This window comes from Anomaloglossus baeobatrachus, chromosome 1 (assembly GCF_048569485.1).
Source record: "Anomaloglossus baeobatrachus isolate aAnoBae1 chromosome 1, aAnoBae1.hap1, whole genome shotgun sequence".
NCBI classification, from domain to species: Eukaryota; Metazoa; Chordata; class Amphibia; order Anura; family Aromobatidae; genus Anomaloglossus; species Anomaloglossus baeobatrachus.
In genome coordinates, this window is record NC_134353.1 from 890253658 (window position 1) to 890278631 (window position 24974).

The following is a 24974-nucleotide window of genomic DNA, read 5'->3' on the forward strand; positions in this document are numbered from 1 at the left end:
TGAGCAGCAATCTCGACACTTCTGGTCATGCGCACTATGAAGCTGGACGTACGCGTCCAAAGAGACGTCTAGTGCGCATAACCGGAAGTGGCAAGACTTCTGATCAGGGGCACTGACCCTAAGGGGTACTTTACACCTTGTGACATCGCTAGCAATTTCTAGCGATGTCCGGCGCGATAGCACCCGCCCCCGTCGCACATGCGATATCTAGTGATTGCTGCCGTAGTGAACATTATCGCTACGGCAGCGTCCCACACACATACCTGCTCGTCGATGTCGCTGTGACTGCTGAACAATCCCTCCTTCAAGGGGGAGGTGCGTTTGGCGTCACAGCGACGTCACCACAACGTCACTAATCGGCCAGCCAATAGAAGCGGAGGGGCGGAGATGAGCGGGACGTAACATACCGCCCACCTCCTTCCTTGCGCATTGCCGGAGGACGCAGGTAAGGTGAGGTTCCTCGTTCCTGCGGTGTCACACGTAGCGATGTGTGCTGCCGCAGGAACGACGAACTACATCGTACACGCAGCAGCAACAATAATTGGGAATAGGGGGGCATGTCACCGATTTGCGATTTTGCACGTTTTTGCGACGATGTAAAATCGCTCATAGGTGTCACACACAATGACATCGCTAAAGCGTCCGGATGTGCGTCACAAATAACGTGACCCCTTACGAGATCGCTTGAGCGATGTTGTAGCGTGTAAAGCGGCCTTAAAGGCAGCACAATATAGCAAGACGAGATGGAATATGTGCAAGAAAATATGGAATCACACTCTATAAAGCCCGCTTTACACGCTGCAATGTATCTTACAATGTGTCGGCGGGGTCACGTCGTAAGTGACGCACATCCGGCATCGTGAGGTACATTGCAGTGTGTGACAGGTACGTGCGATTGCGATTGAACGGTAAAACGTTCATCGCATACACATCGTACCTTTCTCTAGAATTGCATGTCAGATTGTTCATCGTACCCGGGGTAGCACACATTGCAGTGTGTGACACCCCGGGAACGATGAACAGATCTTACCAGCGTCCTGCGGCTCCCGGCCCACAATGCGGAAGGAAGGAGGTGGGCGGGATGTTTATGTCCCGCTCAGCTCCGCCCCTCTGCTTCTATTGGCCGGCTGCCGTGTGACGTCGCTGTGACGCCGAACGTCCCTCCCACTCCAGGAAGTGGAAGTTCGCCGCCCACAGCGAGGTCGTAAGGTAAGTACGTGTGACGGGGGTTACTCGTATGTGCGGCACATTCAACAAATTGAACGTGTCACACATACGATGGGGGCTTTGCAAATCGCATACAAGATCGTATGCAAACTTGCAACGTGTAAAGCGGGCTTAAGATATATTTTAGTCATTGGTATATTACTCAAGTAATCAAAGTTCATATATAAGTAATCATATTGTGATTGCATGTATAGTATATGCAATGAGAAGTGGAATGGTAAATATAAAGTATATATGCTAATTTGGACTCATCTGCTCCTACTTGGAAAGCTGTTTTTCAATTGGATGACATGTCTGGTTAAAAGAGTAGAGATGTCCCTAACAATGGATGTCCACTTCGTAGACTATGTTAATATCTGACTATGTGATGCATGGTCATCTTTCACAATTGGCATCAATCACTATCCAAACATTAATTTTGGGTCATTCCTCTTGTCAGGAAGTTGACTAATTTCTGATGACTTATTTTGCATTAATATTTTCTGTAGTAATATTTTCGGTTGTTTTTTTTTTGTTTTTTTTAGTGCCTCCTGTTCATGGCGGTAGCAAGTCTTTTGTTTCCTATATTGGAGATCATATAGATCTTAAGTGCGATACCTCAACAAACAAACCCCAGAATTGGTTATGGTACAAAGTTACTGAGAACGGGCAGGTAATAATAGATACATTGCGTTTCTGTGGTTTGTACAGTCATTAATTGCTTTTTCTTTAGTTTCAATGTTTGTCATAGAATCACGTATTTATACTGAAAATATGAAATTCTTAATTACTGAAATGTGGCGAATGGCTTGGATATGCCATGATTTATTCCCTTTCCCCTTCATGATCTATTACTACATCACGGGCGGCTGGGCTCTCCCCACCATATCGTAATATGTCATGAGATGGTACGGGTGCTATCGGCATTGGATCTCAATTATTATTATTTTAGCGCCATTTATTCCATGGTACTTTACATGTGAAAAAGGGGTACATACAGTTAGGTCCAGAAATATTTCGACAGTGACACAAGTTTTGTTATTTTAGCTGTTTACAAAAACATGTTCAGAAATACAATTATATATATATAATATGGGCTGAAAGTGCACACTCCCAGCTGCAATATGAGAGTTTTCACATCCAAATCGGAGAAAGGGTTTAGGAATCATAGCTCTGTAATGCATAGCCTCCTCTTTTTCAAGGGACCAAAAGTAATTGGACAAGGGACTCTGTGGGCTGCAATTAACTCTGAAGGCGTCTCCCTCGTTAACCTGTAATCAATGAAGTAGTTAAAAGGTCTGGGGTTGATTACAGGTGTGTGGTTTTGCATTTGGAAGCTGTTGCTGTGACCAGACAACATGCGGTCTAAGGAACTCTCAATTGAGGTGAAGCAGAACATCCTGAGGCTGAAAAAAAAGAAAAAATCCATCAGAGAGATAGCAGACATGCTTGGAGTAGCAAAATCAACAGTCGGGTACATTCTGAGAAAAAAGGAATTGACTGGTAAGCTTGGGAACTCAAAAAGGCCTGGGCGTCCACGGATGACAACAGTGGTGGATGATCGCCGCATACTTTCTTTGGTGAAGAAGAACCCGTTCACAACATCAACTGAAGTCCAGAACACTCTCAGTGAAGTAGGTGTATCTGTCTCTAAGTCAACAGTAAAGAGAAGACTCCATGAAAGTAAATACAAAGGGTTCACATCTAGATGCAAACCATTCATCAATTCCAAAAATAGACAGGCCAGAGTTAAATTTGCTGAAAAACACCTCATGAAGCCAGCTCAGTTCTGGAAAAGTATTCTATGGACAGATGAGATAAAGATCAACCTGTACCAGAATGATGGGAAGAAAAAGGTTTGGAGAAGAAAGGGAACGGCACATGATCCAAGGCACACCACATCCTCTGTAAAACATGGTGGAGGCAACGTGATGGCATGGGCATGCATGGCTTTCAACGGCACTGGGTCACTTGTGTTTATTGATGACATAACAGCAGACAAGAGTAGCCGGATGAATTCTGAAGTGTACCGGGATATACTTTCAGCCCAGATTCAGCCAAATGCCGCAAAGTTGATCGGACGGCGTTTCATAGTACAGATGGACAATGACCCCAAGCATACAGCCAAAGCTACCCAGGAGTTCATGAGTGCAAAAAAGTGGAACATTCTGCAATGGCCAAGTCAATCACCAGATCTTAACCCAATTGAGCATGCATTTCACTTGCTCAAATCCAGACTTAAGACGGAAAGACCCACAAACAAGCAAGACCTGAAGGCTGCGGCTGTAAAGGCCTGGCAAAGCATTAAGAAGGAAGAAACCCAGCGTTTGGTGATGTCCATGGGTTCCAGATTTAAGGCAGTGATTGCCTCCAAAGGATTCGCAACAAAATATTGAAAATAAAAATATTTTGTTTAGGTTTGGTTTATTTGTCCAATTACTTTTGACCTCCTAAAATGTGGAGTGTTTGTAAAGAAATGTGTACAATTCCTACAATTTCTATCAGATATTTTTGTTCAAACCTTCAAATTAAACGTTACAATCTGCACTTGAATTCTGTTGTAGAGGTTTCATTTCAAATCCAATGTGGTGGCATGCAGAGCCCAACTCGCGAAAATTGTGTCACTGTCCAAATATTTCTGGACCTAACTGTATATTAAGAACAAGAACAATAAGCATGAATGACACAAGGCACAGACTGGTACAGGAGGGGAGAGGACCCTGCCCACAAGAGCTCACAGTCTAAATGGGATGGATAAGGATACAGTAGGCGAGGATAGTGATGGTCGTGCAGCGGTATAGTGGAATGATGGTTATTGCAAGTTGTAGGCTTGTCGGAAAAAATAGGTCTTCAGGTTCCTTTTGAAGGTTTCCACAGTAGGTGAGAGTCTGCTATGTTTGGCTAGAGAGGTCCAGAGTATGGGGAGTTGCACAGGAGAAATCTTGTATGAGATTGTGGGATGAGGAGATAAGATGGGAGGAGAGAAGGAGATTTTGTGAGGAGGTTGCATGCAGGTAGGTGCCGGCAGAGAGAAGAGGCCAGGTAATAGTGGGGGGCAGGTAGTTTAGTTATGCAGCAGCAGAGTTTAAGTTAGATTGGTGAGGTCCGAGAGTGCTACAAGGGAGGCCACAGAGCAGGAGGTTGAAATGTACAGATCCAGAAAAAATATTAAGTTGCAGTCAGCAGGAGGGGGAAAGGGGTTGGATATGTGACTTGAAGCAGAAATCAGAGTCAAGGGTTACCCTAAGGCAACAAGCTTGTGGGACTGGGAAGAGTGAGAAGCCATAGACTTTGATGGATACGTCTATTGGGGCAGTTGAGTGAGATGGGGGAAAGGGTCATGAATTCTGTTTTGTCTACATTAATTTAGAAATGGAATGAAATAGCTGACAGACTGTGACGGGGTCCTTCTCCCATATCACACAATCAACAGAGCGAGAGATGAGTGAGCAATCAAAAGCATATTTATTCCATGCAATCCAGAATGTCCATCAAATAATCCACCTCACAGAGGGTAAAATATTCCAATAATGGCATAAATGTCCCGGGGATGAGTCACAATCCTCCAGCAGTCCTTTTCCAGGCAAATGGGGGTGTCTCAGTCTCTCTGGGGTGTCAGCCTCTACTCAGAGGATCAATCTTCGTCCTTCTCTCTTCTCTTGCTCAGGCAGACTGACAAATCCCCCAGGTAAGCAGAGAGTTTACAGTAGATGGATCCCAGGCCCCCTCCCCCAGACTTAGGGACAAGAACACTACAGGGGGTAATTATCTACAGACAATACAATGTACACACAAGCAATACAAATAATGGTCAGTGAATTAAGCGTAAAATACGAACCTACACAGCATGATACACAGCACACCATATCCCACCATCACAACCTCTCCCTCCTTCTGAATAAGTGAGTATGCCATGAGGTCTACACAGACCTCTGGCCATCTCACTTAAGTCCATGTTGCTCAGTTGTGGATAGTCTATGGTTCTTCTTGCCGGGACAGTCCATCAGCATTCTGGTATTGGGGGACAGTCCATCAGCGTTCTGGTATTGGCTTCTATGCTTGTATTGGATGGAGAAGCTGTAGATAGTCCCTTGTACAGCAGTAGGGTTGGAAGGACAAGCTTCCCTTTGTGTCCACCTTCACTCAAACTGTGTTTCCTGCACCCACAAATTGGCATTGTAGATCTCCCACATCATTTCCTAGGAGAATATCTGCAGGCAGGCCGCTCATCACCCCAACCACACATTGCTTGACCCCAAAGCCAAAGTCCAGATCTACAGTCGCCTTTGGGATATTCCTCCTTTGTTCTCCAGCCAATTCAATAACAATCCCTGGTCCATGATGTATCGCCTCTGCCCGAACTACTCGGGGATCAACTATTGTGAGAAATGCCCAGGAGTCATATAATCCAATAACTCTCTGTCCATCCAGGACGACCTCCTGTAAGTGCTTACTTTGATGGGAAGAAGAACTCGGGGCTGTGGCTCGCACCCCATTAACTCTAGTGGTCAACTACGAGTGTCTGAGTCATTAGGCAAGTCAACTTGAAGGGGTGAGAACTCTTCCCCCATTGTGTTTGGCTGTAGAGAATGAACAGGTCGATTTGGTGCAAGGTCATTCCTCAATCGACCAGCAGGACAAGTGTTTTGCCAATGCCCAGGCTGCCCACATCGATAACATCTGTGCTGTGTCGCACTCCTTCCAATCTGCATTCTGGAGAAGGCAGTAGGAGAACCTGGTGACAAAGGCCGGGGGCCATACACTCCAACAGGGGCATCTAAGGTGCAGGGGTCAGTGGTACACTCCGGTGGAGGTGTTGGTAACTCTTCCTCAGGCGGGATGGAGTGCACAAAATGTACCGGACGAGATAGAGGTGCATGGGGGTCCCTCCGAGTCCTTGCGGGACAACTGGATTGCAAGTGCCCAGGTTGCCCGCTCCCATAACATCTCCTCTCTGTGATTCCCACAGGGCGTGGTCGGAACTGTTGGGGCCCAGAATTGTGAGACGTGGATGTCATCGGCTTGCAGCTGGGTGGAGGGGCAGATATAACTGGAGAGGGCCGAGGCACAGGAGGATCAGACTGTGGCTTATTGTCCATAAGCCTCCTCCATTGCATTCGGATAGCAAGGGCCTCATCAGCCAGGGCTGCAGCTGTATCCAAGGTGTGCAGCATGCGTTCTCTGACCCATTCCCTTATTTATGAGGGACACTTGTAAAGAAATTGTTCTATAAGAAATACCTGTATGACGTCTTCCACAGTGAAGGTGTCTTCCGCTTCCAGCCATCTCCAACATGCCTGGGACATCTTATGGGCATACATCCTAAATGATTCCCCCGTGGTGCATGGGAGGTCTCGGAACTGTGCCCTATGTGAGTCTGGGGTGATGGCATGGTAATCCAGGATAGTCCGCTTCACAATGTTGTAATCCCGGTTCTGCTGTGAGTCAATGGTGCGATAAGCCTCTGCCAGGCTTCCGTTCAAGAGTCCCACTAACAAACGCATCCAGCCAGAGTGGGGAACCTCCATCACGGCACACTGCTGCTCAAAGTCCTTGAAGAAGCCTTCCACATCTCCGGAAGCCTCATCAAATGGCTTGAAGTCTGCCCGGTTGATCCGTACAGGCTCCCGGATTGCTGGGTTTACACTCCAACACATATTACTCTCTCTGCCGGACTCCATTGCTTCTTGTCTCCTCTGTGCTCGGAGAGCAGCCTCCTCCTTATACTCCTGAGATACACCTGGGCCCAGAACTGCCATCTCTTCTTCGAACCACACCAACCACTGGCTTTTTTGGGCAGGGATCCCCGTCCCCAGTACTTGTCTGTCAGACATCTGGGAGGAGTGGGTCTGGCTCTCACCCACAAGTAGATCAATTAAGGCTTCTTTACTCAGTCCCTGGTAGTTCAGGCCCAGATCTTTAGCTCTCTCCTGTAGACTGGACGTGGTCCAGTTTCTGTACTCACTCTGTGGATGGATCTCTATTAGGTTGTGCTCTGTTGATCCCACTGCTGCCACCAGTTGGGACGGGGTCCTTCTCCCATATCACACAATCAACAGAGCGAGAGATGAGTGAGCAATCCAAAACATATTTATTCCATGCAATCCAGAATGTCCATCAAATAATCCACCACACAGAGGGTAAAATATTCCAATAATGCATAAATGTCCCAGGGATGAGTCACAATTGTCCAGCAGTCCTTTTCCAGGCAAATCGGGGTGTCTCAGTCTCTCTGGGGTGTCAGCCTTTACTCAGAGGATCAATCTTCATCCTTCTGTCTTCTCCTGCTCAGCCAGACTGACAAATCCTCCAGGTAAGCAGAGAGTTTACAGTAGGTGGATCCCAGGCCCCCTCCCCCAGACTTAGGGACAGGAACACTACAGGGTGTAATTATCTACAGACAATACAATGTACACACAAGCAATACAAATAATGAACAATGAACTAAGCATAAAATACCAACCTACACAGTACACCATATCCCATCATCACACAGACATTCTGGTTAAGGAGGTGATATCAGGTCCAGAGAGGCAGATTTGTGTGTCATCAGCATAAAGCTGAAAGCCGTGAGACTCTCTGAGTTGTCACAGGCCGAAGGTGTAGATGGAAAAGAGCAGGGGTTCAAGCAATTAACCTTGGGGGCCATCAAGAGATAGGGGGCGGGATGGATGAGTAGTTAGTGTTAAAGTGGGTGACTCTGAATGTACAATCAGTTAGCTATGAAGAGATCCAAGATAGGGCCAAATTTGTGATGCCAAGAGTTGAGTGAATCTGTAGTAGGGGGGAATGGTCGAAGACAGAGGACAGGTTCACGAGGAGTAGGACAGAGTAGTGTTGCTTGGCTTTGGTGGCTAGTAGGTCATTGGTGACTTTAGTTGGAGCAGTTTCAGTTGAATGATGCAGTCAGAAGGCAGATTGTAAGCAGTCAAAGAGGGAGCAGGAGGAGAGATGGAAGGACAGTTTAAGTTGGACATGCTGTTCAAGTAGTTTTGAGGTGTAGGAGAAAAGTGATGTTTGGTGATATCTAGAACCAGATAATGGTAAAGGGAGGGCTTTTTGAAGATGGGTGTGATCGAGGCATGTTTAAAGCATCAGTTGTTAGTGATCGGTTGAAGAGATGGGTTAGGGTTGGGGAAAAGATTGGAGGGAGGTTTGGGATGAGCTGGGGTGGAATCGAGTCAAGTGCACAGGAGGTGAGATGTGATCTGGAGAGTAGAGTGGAGGGAGAGATGACCAATTCATTAATAGATGTAGGGATTAGAGGGGTTATTAGGAAGTGAAGGACTATAGGGGTGATCGTGGAATGAAACAGAAACATTATTTACATTGACTATGTATCAAGTTACCTTCTGTTTCCTTCTGGTTCAATTTTGGTTTAACTCTTGCAGTACACTTAAATGATACACTTAGATGATGCACAGCAGACTATGTCTAAGCAGGCTAGATGCTCACAATATATTTATATGCTTAGAGATGCGTTCAGGTGTGAAGCAGAGTGGAGAGGCCTGTGCTCAGCTCCATCAGTTAATCAAAGCTGAGCCAGATGTAGGATACCCTAGGCAGAATAAACAAGCAGGTCATAAAGAAGAGTGTGGAGGAGGTAGTGGAGTGGCCAGTTACAAGCATACCAGGTGGAGAAAAGCAGCAGAGGCAAGGGAGATCAGATGTTGGAAAAGCTGAGTAGTAGTTCAAGCCTACCTGTGGGAACAATAGACATGATGATTAGATGATAATTAGAGAGCGGTGATGATAAATTGCATCCTATTCAATTATGATCTAATTCATTGCAGTACACTTAAACAAAGCACTTAGATGATGCACAGCAGTCTCAAGGGTAACATACAGCTGACACCCTGCTATATAAGGCTAAGTTCACATTTCCGTTGTTTTGCATCAGTCACATGCGTTGCTTGACGCATGTGACTGATGCGTTGTACAACGGATGACAACGGTGACAAAGAAAAGAATTTCTTTGTCGGACTCCGTTGTGTGCGGGGGGCGGAGTTTGGGGGGCGGAGCTGAGGACGTCAGTGCCGCAGTCTACATGGCTGGGGACAGGTGAGTGAGTGTGTATGTGTGTGTGTGTCTACATGCGTGTGTACATGCGGAGTGCGGGAGGGGGCGGAGCGCGAGGGGGCGGAGCCGAGCGGGGCCGTGGAGCTGAGGACGTCAGTGCCGCGGGGACTGCAGGGCTGGGGACAAGTGAGTGAGTGTGTGTGAGTGTGTAAGTGTGAGTGTGTGTATGAGTGTGTGTGTACACATGCGGAGTGCGGGAGGGGGCGGAGCCGAGTGGTGAAGTGTCGGCTTCCTTGCACACTGTATCCAGGGTAAATATCGGGTAACTAAAAGCAAAGCACTTTTTGCTTGGTTACCCGATATTTATCTTGGATACCAGCTTAGCGCTGGCTCGCTGCACCCGTAACCACTGTAAATATCGGGTAACTAACCAAAGCGCATTGCTTGGTTACCCGATGTTTATCCTGGTTACGGGGGCGGGGAGCCAGAGAGCGCATGCGCAGCGAAATCCTACGGATCACGCTGCTCAAAAAACGTTACAGGCTGCGTTGCTCCCGCCCTGTGGTCAGTTAAAAAACGACTGACCGCGACGCAGGGGATGCAACGCAGCATCATCAGTCACAATCCGTCACTAATAGAAGCCTATGGGGAAAAACAGGATTCCTGCAAAATATTTTGCAGGATACCGTAATTCCTCAAGGCTACGGATTGTGACTGATGCAAAACAACGGAATATTGAACTTAGCCTTAGCCATGGTAGGTGCTACATTTAACCCTCAAGTGGAACTGAAAAAATAGGCCGGCACACCCGTTGACCTGTTGGTATAAGTGGAATATGTAGGTGCACATTCACACTGTGGCCTTTAACAGACCAAACCTAGGATAAAAACAAAATGAGCAAATATCCTGCAGTAACTAAATAAATAGTAATAGTACCTATAAATAACATAGTTGAGGAGGAAAAATATCCAGCGGATCACAGGCAAATTTATAATTCAAGTAGCTTTATTTCTTACATTAAAAGTCCACATCATGGAATCCAGCAGACAGGTACAAGGATTATAGAAATGGCATCATCCAACGCGTTTCGACATATTAATTGTCATAAATCTGTAATGCCCCGGGGCTCGGCCGGCTGCCGAGCTGCTCGGATCTGTGCTCGTCGGTGGGTGGCTCGAGCTCTTCATGCACCCGGGGGTCACGTCGCTCTGAAAGGGGGTTGGCGCTACATGTAGGGACTTCGGTGGGGAGGTCCACGGCCAGAGCCGTGGTGGTTTGTAGGGGGATTTAAGTTTGTGACGCCACCCAAGGGTTGTGGTGAATGGATGGACCCCACCGCTGCCGTTGACTAGGCTCCCGGGGACGGTGTTGCGCAGCTTGATATTGACCCCCTCCGTGGGTAGGGGAATGGTGGTCCTGGGGGCCCGAGGGAGGTGCTGAGGCGCGGGGATGGATGCGTGCTGGGGTGTTGGTGCGGTGCGGCGCGGTGCGTGGCCCGAAGGCACTGTTGTACTCACTATGAAAAAACACGCTGGAGTCTCTGGTAAACCAAACAAGATAGTGAACGGTGCCCGCAGCCGGATGCAGTTTTTCCCTTAACAGGTTAGTGGTTTCCGCCTTTCTCCTGCACCTCGCTTGTATAGAATCACGACTCCTATGCCTGAGCAACGGTAGTCCGCTCCCCGGCTCCTGTTATGTGTCAGGAGAGCCCTGTTTGCCTGCAGATGCTGGCCCCTTGGGTCTCTATGCCTTGGCGGTGGCTTTACCGTAATGGTTGGGCTGTTGTCTTCAGTCGGGTCTTGTGTGGGAAAGGTCCTAAAGTCCAGTCCTCAATCAGTTGATGTTACTTAGCCTACTTGTTTCTGGGCCTTGTACTGGGTCTGAGTACCCCTCCTGGTGCTCCGGTTTCCTATCGGTTCCCCGGTTCGGTACCGGCGGGCCACCGCCCGTCCCCGGTCCCTACGGTTCCACCGGCTGTAATCCCAGCTCTTGTAGGCAGCCACCACCGTCTGCCTCCTTGCCAGAGGTGACTGGGCTCCAACCCAGACACCTAGTGTAGACTTTTGGTAGGCCTGAGCACAGGTCTGCCCTTGAACTTGACTCAAACTCATCTACTGTCTTTCCCGCCTCCGGGACTGTGAACTCCTCGGTGGGCGGAGTCAACAGCCTGGCTCCGCCTCCCTGGTGTGAACATCAAACCCGGAGGGTGGTGACAAGGGTTTTGTAGTTTGGCTGCTGTCACCTTGCTAAGGTGGAGGGTGGGTGCATGCATGGGACTACCTGGGACGACCTGACTAGTCCAGGGCGTCACAAATCCATGAATAAGATTTTATGACAATTAATATGTCGAAACGCGTTGGATGATGCCATTTCTATAATTCTTGTACCTGTTTGCTGGATTCCATGATGTGGACTTTTAATGTAAGAAATAAAGCTACTTGAATTTTAAATTTGCCTGTGATCCGCTGGATAGTTTACCTTCTGAATTGTGGACGTCCTCACCTGGGATCATCCATGCAGGATCCAGTCCAATATTGTGAGTGGTAAGCTGGTATCGTGGTAGTAAATAACATAGGGTACTAAGTTGACACTTTTTTGATTAAAAGCTTAAAAGATCCCATTTTGAAAAGGCGTACCCAATTGTGACGGTCCCTAACACATGTAGTTCACCTCGCTATGGGCCTCAAAATAGATGGGGCAGAGCTGGGTCCAGACCAGACTGTTTCAATATCTGCTCTTGCAAAACTATATAGACAAGATGTACAACTGTGCAGCAAAAAAATACTTAGAGGCGAAAGAAGAATTAAAGGGAACCTGTCTGTCACCAGGTTTTTCGTTTAAGAGCTGCGGCCACCACCAGTCAGCTCTTATACACAGTATTCTGGAATCATGTATGTATATAAGAGTCCAGGCTGCTCTGTAGAACGTAAAAGACAACTTTATAATACTCACCTAGGGGGCGGCCCGGTCCAATGGGTGTCACTGCTCTCGATCTGGCGCCTCCTCCATCTTGTGGGATCTCCGTCCTCCTGCCCAGCCCCATGTGCATGACGCGTACTGTGTCATTCATAGGGAGGCCTCCATTGCGCTCCTGCGCAGGTGCACTTTGATCTGCCTGGCTGAGGGCAGCAAAGTATTGTAGTGCGCATGAGCGGCCATTCTTTGACCTTTTCTCGCTCCTGCTTATTACAGTACTTTGCTCTCAGCCGGGCTGATCAAAGCGCACAAGCACAGGAGAGCAGTGGTGGCGTCTGTGTGAATGACGCAGGACGTGTCATGCACATGGGGCTGGGCAGAAGGATGGCAATGGAAGGAAGAGAGGAGGCGCCAGACCGAGAGCAGCGACACCCATAGGACTGGACCGCCCCCTAGATGAGTATAATAAAGGTCTAAGGGGAAAACCCCAGTTGAGTTTCTCATATAGCCAGATCAGATCTCATAGTTTGCACTGACGAGGAACAATGATCCCGAAACACCATGTCTGCAAATTGAGGTTCTGATCTGGCATAAATCCTAGGCCATATGAAATGGATCGTTAAAGAGACACTTTTTAAATTTTAGGATTTCTACTTCCAATAGGTGGCACTAGAGTTCATCTACTTCATCCCTAAAGAGACAATTTGTTTAATAAAGATGTTTTTTACATTCTACAGAGCGGCCTGGGTTCTTATATACAGTATTCTGGAATACTGTATATAAGGGCTCAATGGTGGTGGTCGCAGCTTATAGGGGAAAAACCTGGTGATATAAATAAGAGCAAAATCTGGCTACTTTTGTCCTGGTGAAACGTCCTGAATGATTCCTTAGGTCCATGGTTGTGAGGGCTACTCCCCATCTTTATAGAATATGACTCGCCCACCCCAGGGCTATGGGACACCCAATGCCGGGCCGGACTAGTCCGGGGGACGTCAGTGGTGGCGGGGCCCGACTCCGTGGCCCTGGTGGGTGTCAGTTAAATATGGCTGATGACTTGGGGTTTGTATAAAGTTTGTGTTCGTGACGCCACCTGTGGTTTGCGGCTATTAAGCCGCCGCTGCTGTGTGAGGCCTCCGGGGTGATGATATGGCAGCAATGGTGGTACTGCTCCCCACAGGTGGAGCGGTGCCCCGGGGACAATGTTGGTGCTTATTAGTGTCTATGCAGAGAAATAACTGAGGCAACACCAGGGGTGCAGTTTCAAGGTCTTTACTCACAGTTCTTGTCAAGGCCTGCAGGAGCCTTTGGACTGCTGGGACCACTGTCAGGGACCTCCGCCGATCCCGGGTAGATCTGGGGGTAAATGCCAGTGCACCCCTCTAATTGTGTCCTTTCTCTGCTGACTTCACTGGCCACCAGCTCTGAAGCTATCTGTTGCCCTGGAATCCCTTCGTTCCCTGCTTGGTGTCACCTGGACCCTCCGAGTCCCAGGGTCTTCACCAGGAAGCGTCACTTTCTTCTTTCTTTAGCTCCTGCCTGACTAGAGCTCTTCTTCTACTCTCTGTTTCTCTCCTTCTCTGTTGCTTTCTTTCTCTGTTGCGGACACTCTGAACTCACAGAGCGCCTTTCTCTTTCACAGCTACATGCTGGCTCCTCACTCTCTCACTCTCTGAGGTAAACTGAAACTCTGACCTTCCTCTATGCTCTACACTCGGCTGGCTCTCCCCACCCCCCAGTTGCTAAGCTACCACCCTATGGGAGCAGGGATGGCTCTTACGACCCCTCCCAGCATGCAGCATGGGAGGGTTACTGCCACTATCCCTTGTCCCAGTGTGTGCCTAGCAATGGGTGTAGTGCAGTTTTACCTGTGAACTGGCATGTACCCCTTTCCTTACCCAGGATGGGACATCACACCTCTGACTGGGGTGCAATGTCTCTGTGGCGACGGAAGCCTCAGGGGCGCCACACTCCCCCACAGCGAATCCCAGCACGTCCTCGGGCTGAAACAACAAAAACAGTGGAAGAAACTGCAAAATTTTGTTAGGCATAAAACATTAAAACTTTAGGACATTACATCCCTTTATGGGAGGCACATAAATAACACATTCACCGGGGACCACATTCCAGTCCAGTGGCCCGGTAACACATAAACAGGGGGGGGTCATCTTCAAAAAGAACAGGGGACAAGGATTCAGGACTAGGGTGTCATCTTCGAAAAGAACAATGGGCAGACATTCAGGGGCTATGTACTGTCCTGACTCCATTAACTCCTTGTCGTCCTCCACCAGCGGCTCCGACCCTTGATGGCGCCCACTGGGACTCTGACCCAGCGACGGTCAACAAGTCAGACAAGGTCCTCCTCCTTCCACCTCTTGTGCTGGGTGGCGTCTCCTGGAGAACTTAGGGACATTCAACAAAGGCAGGAAGCATTATTTCTGGAGCAGGTCCTTTAAAACTTTCAACTCGGACGTTTAACTTCAGGGGTTAACTCACAAATGCGGTTACCATTGCAGGGGACCGTACTGTGCCAGTGTCGTACGGGACACCGGACTTCTTCTCCAGGCACAATACATCCCCGGGCTCTGAACCTCCAGCGGGAACGGTGGCGGGGGCAGCGTACACGGTACCTCTTGGTCCCGGAGTGGTGCTTCACAGGGCTCACTCGTCACGGTGCTGTCTGGTCCTGGCTCCCAGCTGAGGAGGGATGCCGTGGGGGTCTGCGTGGCTTTGTCTTCACGCGACACGGCTGCTGCAGCGGCCCTCTATTCCTGGGCGCACACCGCGGCGACCATCCTCCGGACTTCCGCCTTCCAGTCGAGCACCTGCTGCAGCGTCTGTGCTCTCACCCGGACACAGAATCGACCCAGCTCCCGCTCCAACCAGGCAGCGGTTCCCGCGGGGAGCTCACTCGGGCCGCGATCCTCCACTTCAAAAGCCACTCCGCCTCCTCCACTTCGGAGTCCCGCCATGCCGCCGACAGGGCTGAATGCAGACATCTTCCGTCCGCTCTCCATAGCGGGCACCGCTTCGCGCTTTTCCTTGCAAGATCAAAGGGGCGGGGCTTACTTTCGCGCTCTTTCTGCAGGCACGCCCCTCTTCTTCCCGCGCTCAGCAGCGCTAATGGCGGCGGCGGTTTTTCACAGTAACACAGTCTTTTAAGCACAGTTTATGCAGGCGCACAGTACCCGGTGGGACCGGGCACGAAATCCTGTTCGTGACGCCAAAATTTGACTCGCCAACCCCAGGGCTATGGGACACCCAATGCCGGGCCGGACTAGTCCGGGGGACGTCAGTGGTGACGGGGCCCGACTCCGTGGCCCTGGTGGGTGTCAGTTAAATATGGCTGATGACTTGGGGTTTGTATAAAGTTTGCGTTCGTGACGCCACCTGTGGTTTGCGGCTATTAAGCCGCCGCTGCTGTGTGAGGCCTCCGGGGTGATGATATGGCAGCAATGGTGGTACTGCTCCCCACAGGTGGAGCGGTGCCCCGGGGACACTGTTGGTGCTTATTAGTGTCTATGCAGAGAAATAACTGAGGCAACACCAGGGGTGCAGTTTCAAGGTCTTTACTCACAGTTCTTGTCAAGGCCTGCAGGAGCCTTTGGACTGCTGGGACCACCGTCAGGGACCTCCGCCGATCCCGGGTAGATCTGGGGGTAAATGCCAGTGCACCCCTCTAATTGTGTCCTTTCTCTGCTGACTTCACTGGCCACCAGCTCTGAAGCTATCTGTGGCCCTGGAATCCCTTCGTTCCCTGCTTGGTGTCACCTGGACCCTCCAAGTCCCAGGGTCTTCACCAGGAAGCGTCACTTTCTTCTTTCTTTAGCTCCTGCCTGACTAGAGCTCTTCTTCTACTCTCTGTTTCTCTCCTTCTCTGTTGCTTTCTTTCTCTGTGCGGACACTCTGAACTCACAGAGCTCCTTTCTCTTTCACAGCTACATGCTGGCTCCTCACTCTCTCACTCTCTGAGGTAAACTGAAACTCTGACCTTCCTCTCTGCTCTACACTCGGCTGGCTCTCCCCACCCCCCGGTTGCTAAGCTACCACCCTATGGGAGCAGGGATGGGTCTTACGACCCCTCCCAGCATGCAGCATGGGAGGGTTACTGCCACTATCCCTTGTCCCAGTGTGTGCCTAGCAATGGGTGTAGTGCAGTTTTACCTGTGAACTGGCATGTACCCCTTTCCTTACCCAGGATGGGACATCACACCTCTGACTGGGGTGCAATGTCTCTGTGGCGACGGAAGCCTCAGGGGCGCCACAAATATGTCATGTAAATTTTTAAATAGTGACATAAACTCAATTTATTAATATTGCACACACAAAATATTTCATCATTGAGGTTACATAGGTTATTTGTGATCATTCCATAAAAAACTGACCCTAGTGACATAGTGTGACTACGGGAGAGTACCCCGATACTCAAGTGCACCCGTAAAACCCTTACAGTAATAATATCCTCATTAAATGGAATTGATTGAGTCTTTTCTTTTCATGTGTTACTAGTTTACTAGTTTTTATTGGCGATTTTTTTCTTCAATAGGTCCAGCTAAACTTCTCTTTAGATCCCAAAAGATATGAAGATCTGAGTGAGAAAAGAAATGAGACAAAGCTACGCATTACAAATCTGTCTGAAAGTGACAGCGGTAGATACGTGTGCAAGGCCGTATTTAAAGCCGGGGAAAGTGAGGGTGAAGTGGATTTGAAAGTTCTCAGTTACCTGGTTCCCCTAAAGGTCTTCCTTGTGATTGCTGCCGAAGTTGTAATCTTAGTATCCGTAATAGGGATTTATGAGGTGATGAGCAAGAAGAAACGCGGTGAAGAAGGTAACAAATTGCTTTTTTCTGTATTCCCTATTCTAAAAAAATCCTTTAAATTAAACGCTACCATATATGAATATTTGAACTAAAGCTTTATAAATGTTTGACTCGTTCTCTGTGATTAGATTCATTCTCCCCAATCCACGGGCAGCATGAGTCACAGCATGGCAACCTGATTGCAGCCAGATATAATGTCTGCGGTGTTTACAGAACAGTCATGGTGTAGTGCCCCTGAGGCTCCAGTCGCCACAGAGGTACTGCACCTCATCCAGAGGTGTGGTATCCCATTCCTGGGTAAGGAGGAGGTCACAAGTCGTTGCACACATACACAGACACACTCTTAATTTAGCGACACTCCATTAGGCTGTGGTTAGGGCAAGTTGCAAACTTAACTGTCACCTTAGGAAAGCACAGACCCGAAGCTAGTCTGGAGGTGGAGTTTAGTTAGTGGGAGCAGACGGAAGAACGTTAGCCAGTTAGGAAGAGGACGCGGAGGAGAGAGGTCCTGGGGTCTGGAGCTGGAGCAGTTCGTCTCAGGATCAGGGAAGAAGGAGTCTCAGAACCACAGGAAGTGTGCCATACACCTGTGGGCTTGTATCCACAGCCAGTATACCGGTGTGGAGGGACTTGGCCGCAAAGGGGGACCGGCCACTCAACTAGTGGTGAACTACAAGGCTCAGCTAGCAAATTGGAGGCTGAGGTTAGTGCAAGTACCAAAGCCACATCCACACACATCCAGTGAAAAGCTGACCACATAGGACCAAGGGACAAGGCAAGAAAGCCACCCACAAAAGGGATCCTCGGACACTGGCTTGGGGCTCTGTGTGTGAGGCACGGGGAAGGCAAGAGAGGCCAGCGCAGGAAGACAACCAGGGAAGGACCACAGGAGGGTTTACTGGACATTCTCCCATTTCCGAGATTGGGCGTGTCAATGGCAGAAAATTCATTTTCCAAAAAAATACTCAAGTTCTCCATTGACTTCAATTATACTCAGTACACGAGTCAAGCTCGACCGAGCTTCCAACTACTCATTACGAGTACCGAGCACCCAAGCATGGTAGAGTTATGGCTGTGGGAAAAAGCACAAGCAGAAAAATGTTCCCGGTCAAGAAGGGGTTAACGACAAAATTGGTTAAGTTTTTATGGAGTTTTCGATGCTGCATATTTTTGCTGGGTAAAAAACTTTTGTTTTACAGTTCACAAAGTGGACGGGATTTATAGAAACATTATGCCTTTCTTACTCAGCGTAAATTGTCCTGTGGTGCGTGGTTGAAATCCGCAACATGTGAATTTCTATTGTGGGGACAATGATTTTCATGTGTGCATTTACTCTATAGACTTGCTATAAATGCAAAAAATCTGAGGGTAAAAAACACATATGCATGTTTAGTGCATTTCCACTGTGAAAACGCATCAAACATGCATGTAATCCGCACATAGCTAATTAATAGAGTTGTGTCAAAGCCAAATATCAGGAAGCGGAAGAGTGGTAAGGGGTTCAGCTCATGGAGCGCAAGACTTCAGAGTAGATCCTTAACCAGGTAACCATGTGTACAACTAGGGTGGTACATCCTTATTGTGGTTATAGGGGAACCTCAGCAGATATCAACAGATATCGAAAAAATATCAACAGGGGCAAGTGTTGCCACTTGCCTCTGAGGAAGCCGCATCTGTAGTGGCGATACACATGGGGTCATCCATCTGCCTTCTACATACCAATTATTTTTTTTCACTCTGACTCGTTATCCATTGGTTGTACTAGTTTTCCATTGGTTGTACTAGTTTTCCATTGGTTGTACTAGTAATTTGGTTTGTATGTTCTATTTGCAATTTTGCATATTTCATATTATATATACAATTTTCAACTTCTATATGCCTTTTATAGAAGAGACTAGCTGTACTACCCGGCTTCGCCCGGGTTAATAACTGCTGTTAACAAAATAGAATGTATGAACAAAAATGTATTCTGCACACAAACACCACAAAACAAATAGACCCTCTCTGTTATGTCATGCGTTCCCTGCTGCCAGTCATCATCTGCTTCACTCTCACTGCCCCTTTCTCTGCTGCTCTATGACTTATTCTGGATGCATATGATATGTAAGAAGGCAGGGAGAGTGAAGAGACCGCATATTGGCTGCAAGGATCAAATGGCATAACAGTGTCACACTATCCCCGGGAGAGTCTATGCTGACACTGCTGGAACGGTGCCAGCCTTGGAGTTGAGTATAAGAGTTATTATTTTACAAATGGTAACAAGAAATCAAAAGGGCTTGTGGACAACCTCTTAAAGTTATATTCTTGTATTCACTTGCATTCAGGATGGCGCTGGGGGCTGTGCTCAGTCATGTTTCACTAAATGGTGAGTGCACTACCACCCCCCCTTATCTTTGATAGACAGCCTGTTTGTTATGCCCCCATCGGAGTCCACTCCAGCGACTTCTACTTCGATCACCAGGCGACGCCGTGTTCCTGCCGTGGATAGTGCTGGTGATCGGAGAGGAGTCAATGCCAGCGGCGCTGGTGGGCGTAGGCTCCGCTCATCCACTGGGCTGGGTTTCCTTGGGACCTGCAGTACCACTGGCTGACTGTAAGTAGTGTGTGTCTTCCAGCTGAAGTTACCATCATTCAGCTAAAACCAATGGGAAGACACCACAACCTTCTTATTTCCCCTCCTGTCTGCTGACCACTGCCTGAGATAGTTCTGTACTCCTGGTTCCTGTTCCTGCCCTGTTCTGTTTAGTGATTCTGGTGTTCTGACTTAAGCTTGTTTCCTGAATACCTTCCTGCCTGCTGTTTATGTACCTCGTTGTCCGACCGGATTTGACCTCTACTTTGTTTTCTGATTACCTCCTTGCCTGCCGATTCTGTCCCTGTTTTGCATTTCCCGGTTCGACCGTGCCTAACTACTATTCTCATCAGACTGCTGCCTTCCACAGGTAGTGATCTCCAGGGCCCTGTGTAATTCGAAATTCCTGTATAGGGGTTAAAGGGTTTCAGGGTTCTAGGTTTCCTGCTTAGTGAGTGGCTTCCCTCTAGTCTGTCCATTACAGCCCGTCTGAGTCTGTGGATCCAGGCAGGCGTTACACTGATTTACCCACAGAACATTGAGCAGTATGTGCGTGAAGGTGCAGTGAGTTTGATGACAGCACACTCATTGATCACACTCCCTGGTGCCGTCTGGATGACTGGAAGTGAGTGGCTGCAGGGAAAATAAAACTTCAACTTCTCACTGCAGCCACACTTCTAATTAGACACCTGCAAATATTCAAAACATGGTTACCTGAAGATCACCTCTTTGTCTGCAGGTGAATACCATTTATTTTTGCTACCCGCTTCACCTAAACTACATTTCCACAATGAGAATTTGGTGAATTTCTGATGTTTGAGATGTTTAGATTTTTAAGTACATTTTTTGACATGGTCTCTACCACATTTTTAATGCTGCAGTTTTCTCTCTTTTTGAAATGTCTTCTTTTAACTAAAGCTGCTTTTTTATGCTTCCAAGTATTTGGCTTTGTAAAAACTTTATTAATACAGTCATGTGCGGATTTTACGCATTTTACTCTGCTATCACACTAAGCAGTCATGTAAGTTTTTACCTGCAGATTTTCTGCATCTAATGCAATCTATGGGGAAAATCTGCACATAAAACTCAACTTACCCACAAGAGAAATTGTCATGTTGAGGATTTCAAAAATATAGAGATAGACTTGGCTCACTCAACGTGGGGGTGCTCTGGAATAATAAGTCCAGTATAACAAAAATATATCCGGCACACCACAATGTAAGAGAGGAATCTTAGAATTGGTTTGAAAAAAACGTGGATTTATTGTGTATGTACAAGAAAGTCCGTCCAACGTTTCGATCCAAAAGGATCTTTCACAGGGACAATGGGACTAGTGTGAAAAAACAAAAAACATACATAGAATTAAAAACAGAAACAAAATATCATCAGTGGTACACTGTTGTGATTATATAATCAGGTAAATTACAGATATGAAGAAAATGGCAGAGACTGCAGCAACAAGAAAAACAACATGAACATTTAAATCCATAAATTTCATGGGCACCAATTGATGAAACATGTAAATCTCCATTAAGATATAAAATAAATGACAATCTGTTGAGACATGAAAGAGACCGTTAGAGAAGTGACCATACATGATAATAAGACACGTACCCTGAAGTATAAAAGGATTGTCAAATCGTATCAGTACAGGTAATGATGGTCATCAGAGTATATCAGAAGGATGCGTAAGCGGTCTATGAAAAAGGTAAATGAGGAAATGAGGTGATGATTTGAACAAAAAAAGTCTGATTACACAAGTCAAAAAAGGGAAAGGGGACATACCTCAGTAATTCTACTTAGTGATATAGTGCTAGGGGAGTGTCCAACAAGAACGTGTTGTGGTCTTGTGTATGACAGGGAAGAATCCTAAAAAGGGTAAATCGGAAAAAAGGGGAGAGGTGAGGGGTAATATTATAGTCCTATGTATAGAAGAGAAAGAAACGAAAGGTCTTTTTTACAAAAGTGCAACAGGACCTGTATGTATCAACCTACCGGATCAACGGAACTAATAAATGTTAGTCACACAATGTCGGATGGGAGAACCGATCATGCCACAGAGGGGTCACATTAATGTAATTCTTTTATATAACGTGATCTGTATAGGTAATAAAATGTACAATGTAAGTAACAAAAGAAAGCGGACAGAGAGGAAAAAAGAAACAGAGGAAATCAAGGTAAGAGGGTGAACATACCCCTCTCCGGTATGTTCACCCTCTTACCTTGATTTCCTCTGTTTCTTTTTTCCTCTCTGTCCGCTTTCTTTTGTTACTTACATTGTACATTTTATTACCTATACAGATCACGTTATATAAAAGAATTACATTAATGTGACCCCTCTGTGGCATGATCGGTTCTCCCATCCGACATTGTGTGACTAACATTTATTAGTTCCGTTGGTCCGGTAGGTTGATACATACAGGTCCTGTTGCACTTTTGTAAAAAAGACCTTTCGTTTCTTTCTCTTCTATACATAGGACTATAATATTACCCCTCACCTCTCCCCTTTTTTCCGATTTATCCCTTTTAGGATTCTTCCCTGTCATACACAAGACCACAACACGTTCTTGTTGGACACTCCCCTAGCACTATATCACTAAGTAGAATTACTGAGGTATGTCCCCTTTCCCTTTTTTGACTTGTGTAATCAGACTTTTTTTGTTCAAATCATCACCTCATTTCCTCATTTACCTTTTTCATAGACCGCTTACGCATCCTTCTGATATACTCTGATGACCATCATTACCTGTACTGATACGATTTGACAATCCTTTTATACTTCAGGGTACGTGTCTTATTATCATGTATGGTCACTTCTCTAACGGTCTCTTTCATGTCTCAACAGATTGTCATTTATTTTATATCTTAATGGAGATTTACATGTTTCATCAATTGGTGCCCATGAAATTTATGGATTTAAATGTTCATGTTGTTTTTCTTGTTGCTGCAGTCTCTGCCATTTTCTTCATATCTGTAATTTACCTGATTATATAATCACAACAGTGTACCACTGATGATATTTTGTTTCTGTTTTTAATTCTATGTATGTTTTTTGTTTTTTCACACTAGTCCCATTGTCCCTGTGAAAGATCTTTTTGGATCGAAACGTTGGACGGACTTTCTTGTACATACACAATAAATCCACGTTTTTTTCAAACCAATTCTAAGATTCCTCTCTTACATTGTGGTGTGCCGGATATATTTTTGTTATGTTGAGGATTTCAGACACGAACCACAGGTAAGTTTATTCTGCATAAAAAAAAAAAAAAGCAAACACAATGGGCATGAGAATTCTAGAAATCCCATACACTTTGATGGAACTGTAAGTAAAATTTGCAGCTTTGAAAAGGCACCAAAAACTCATTATGGAAACTTAACCTAAAACTAAAAATACTTCTTTTACCTGTAAATGACCAGTCTTAGTTCTTTATTTTAATTTGAGGGTTTCAAAACAATTCGTTGTGGAATTTATTATTATTCCAAGACATATTGATTAAAATTTACTTTGTTAGTGATAACAGCCCTTTAAAGGGAACCGGTCAAGTCCAATATGCACCCAGAACCACGAGCAGTTCTGGGTTTATATTGCTAATCAATGCCTAAAGCCTGCTTTACACGAGTCGATCTATCATGCGATAGCACGAGCGATCATACCCGCCCCCGTCGTTTTTGCGTCACGGGCAAATCGCTGCCCGTGGCGCACAAACTCGTTTAACCCCCATCACATGTACTTACTTCCGGACGACCTCCCTGTGGGCAACGAACGTCCACTTTATGAAGTGGGAGGGACGTTCGGCGTCACAGCGACGTCACACGGCAGCACGGCTAATACAAGCGGAGGGGCGGAGATGAGCGGGACATAAACATCCCACCCACCTCCTTCCTTCCACATAGCCGGCGGGTGCCGCGGGACGCAGGTAAGCTGTGTTCATCGTTCCCGTGGTGTCACACAGAGCAACGTGTGATGCCACGGAAACGATGAACAACCGGCGCCATTTTAATTAAACAATTTTATGAAACCTAGCGACGAGTACACGACTCATGATTTGTGAGTGATACTGCGTCGCTAGGAGGTGTCACACGAGACGACATCGTGTACGATGCCGGATGTGCGTCACGAAAACTGTGACCCCGACGATGCATCGCACGATCGGTCGTCTCGTGTAAAGCCCACATAACTGTCCCTGTATACACTAATTGTCTCTCCAGTAAAGGAGACAAACTCTAGCACAGCGCCACCTATTGGAAGTAGCGATCCTAAAAGTCACAAGTGGATTTTTGACAATCCTTTGCAATATGACTCAGGATATATAAGCCAGATCAGAATCCCAATTTGCAGACACGGTGTTTCGGGGTGCTTGCCCCTCGTCAGTGCAAAGTATGGGGGTGTCTGATCTGGCTCATGAGAAAGCTATGTGGGGACCACGGGGGAACACTATTCTCCTTAAGGAGACTTTGCAAGCCAGTCTGGCTGCCAGGTAAGGGGACTTATAGCTGCAATGCCCCTAAAATTCCACGGGGGAACACTATTCTCCTTAAGGAGACTTTGCAAGCCAGTCTGGCTGCCAGGTAAGGGGACTTATAGCTGCAATGCCCCTCTGGGAAATATTCAAATTGTCTCTCCAGTAAAGGAGACAAACTCTAGCACAGCGCCACCTATTGGAAGTAGCGATCCTAAAAGTCACAAGTGGATTTTTGACAATCCTTTGCAATATGACTCAGGAAATTGGGATTCTGATCTGGCTTATATATCCTGAGTCATATTGCAAAGGATTGTCAAAAATCCACTTGTGACTTTTAGGATCGCTACTTCCAATAGGTGGCGCTGTGCTAGAGTTTGTCTCCTTTACTGGAGAGACAATTTGAATATTTCCCAGAGGGGCATTGCAGCTATAAGTCCCCTTACCTGGCAGCCAGACTGGCTTGCAAAGTCTCCTTAAGGAGAATAGTGTTCCCCCGTGGAATTTTAGGGGCATTGCAGCTATAAGTCACCTTACCTGGCAGCCAGACTGGCTTGCAAAGTCTCCTTAAGGAGAATAGTGTTCCCCCGTGGTCCCCACATAGCTTTCTCATGAGCCAGATCAGACACCCCCATACTTTGCACTGACGAGGGGCAAGCACCCCGAAACACCGTGTCTGCAAATTGGGATTCTGATCTGGCTTATATATCCTGAGTCATATTGCAAAGGATTGTCAAAAATCCACTTGTGACTTTTAGGATCGCTACTTCCAATAGGTGGCGCTGTGCTAGAGTTTGTCTCCTTTACTGGAGAGACAATTTGAATATTTCCCAGAGGGGCATTGCAGCTATAAGTCCCCTTACCTGGCAGCCAGACTGGCTTGCAAAGTCTCCTTAAGGAGAATAGTGTTCCCCCGTGGAATTTTAGGGGCATTGCAGCTATAAGTCCCCTTACCTGGCAGCCAGACTGGCTTGCAAAGTCTCC

At 47.0% G+C, this 24974-nt stretch overlaps 1 protein-coding gene across 1 annotated transcript in view; it reads left to right on the forward strand.

Annotated features, from left to right (window-relative positions):
• Positions 1–24974, forward strand: part of EMB (embigin) — a 93377-nt gene that overhangs the window by 34590 nt on the left and 33813 nt on the right. Inside the window, 2 exon segments of the mRNA XM_075326724.1 lie at positions 1752–1879; positions 16685–16967. Of these exon segments, the coding sequence (XP_075182839.1) occupies positions 1752–1879; positions 16685–16967 (411 nt within the window).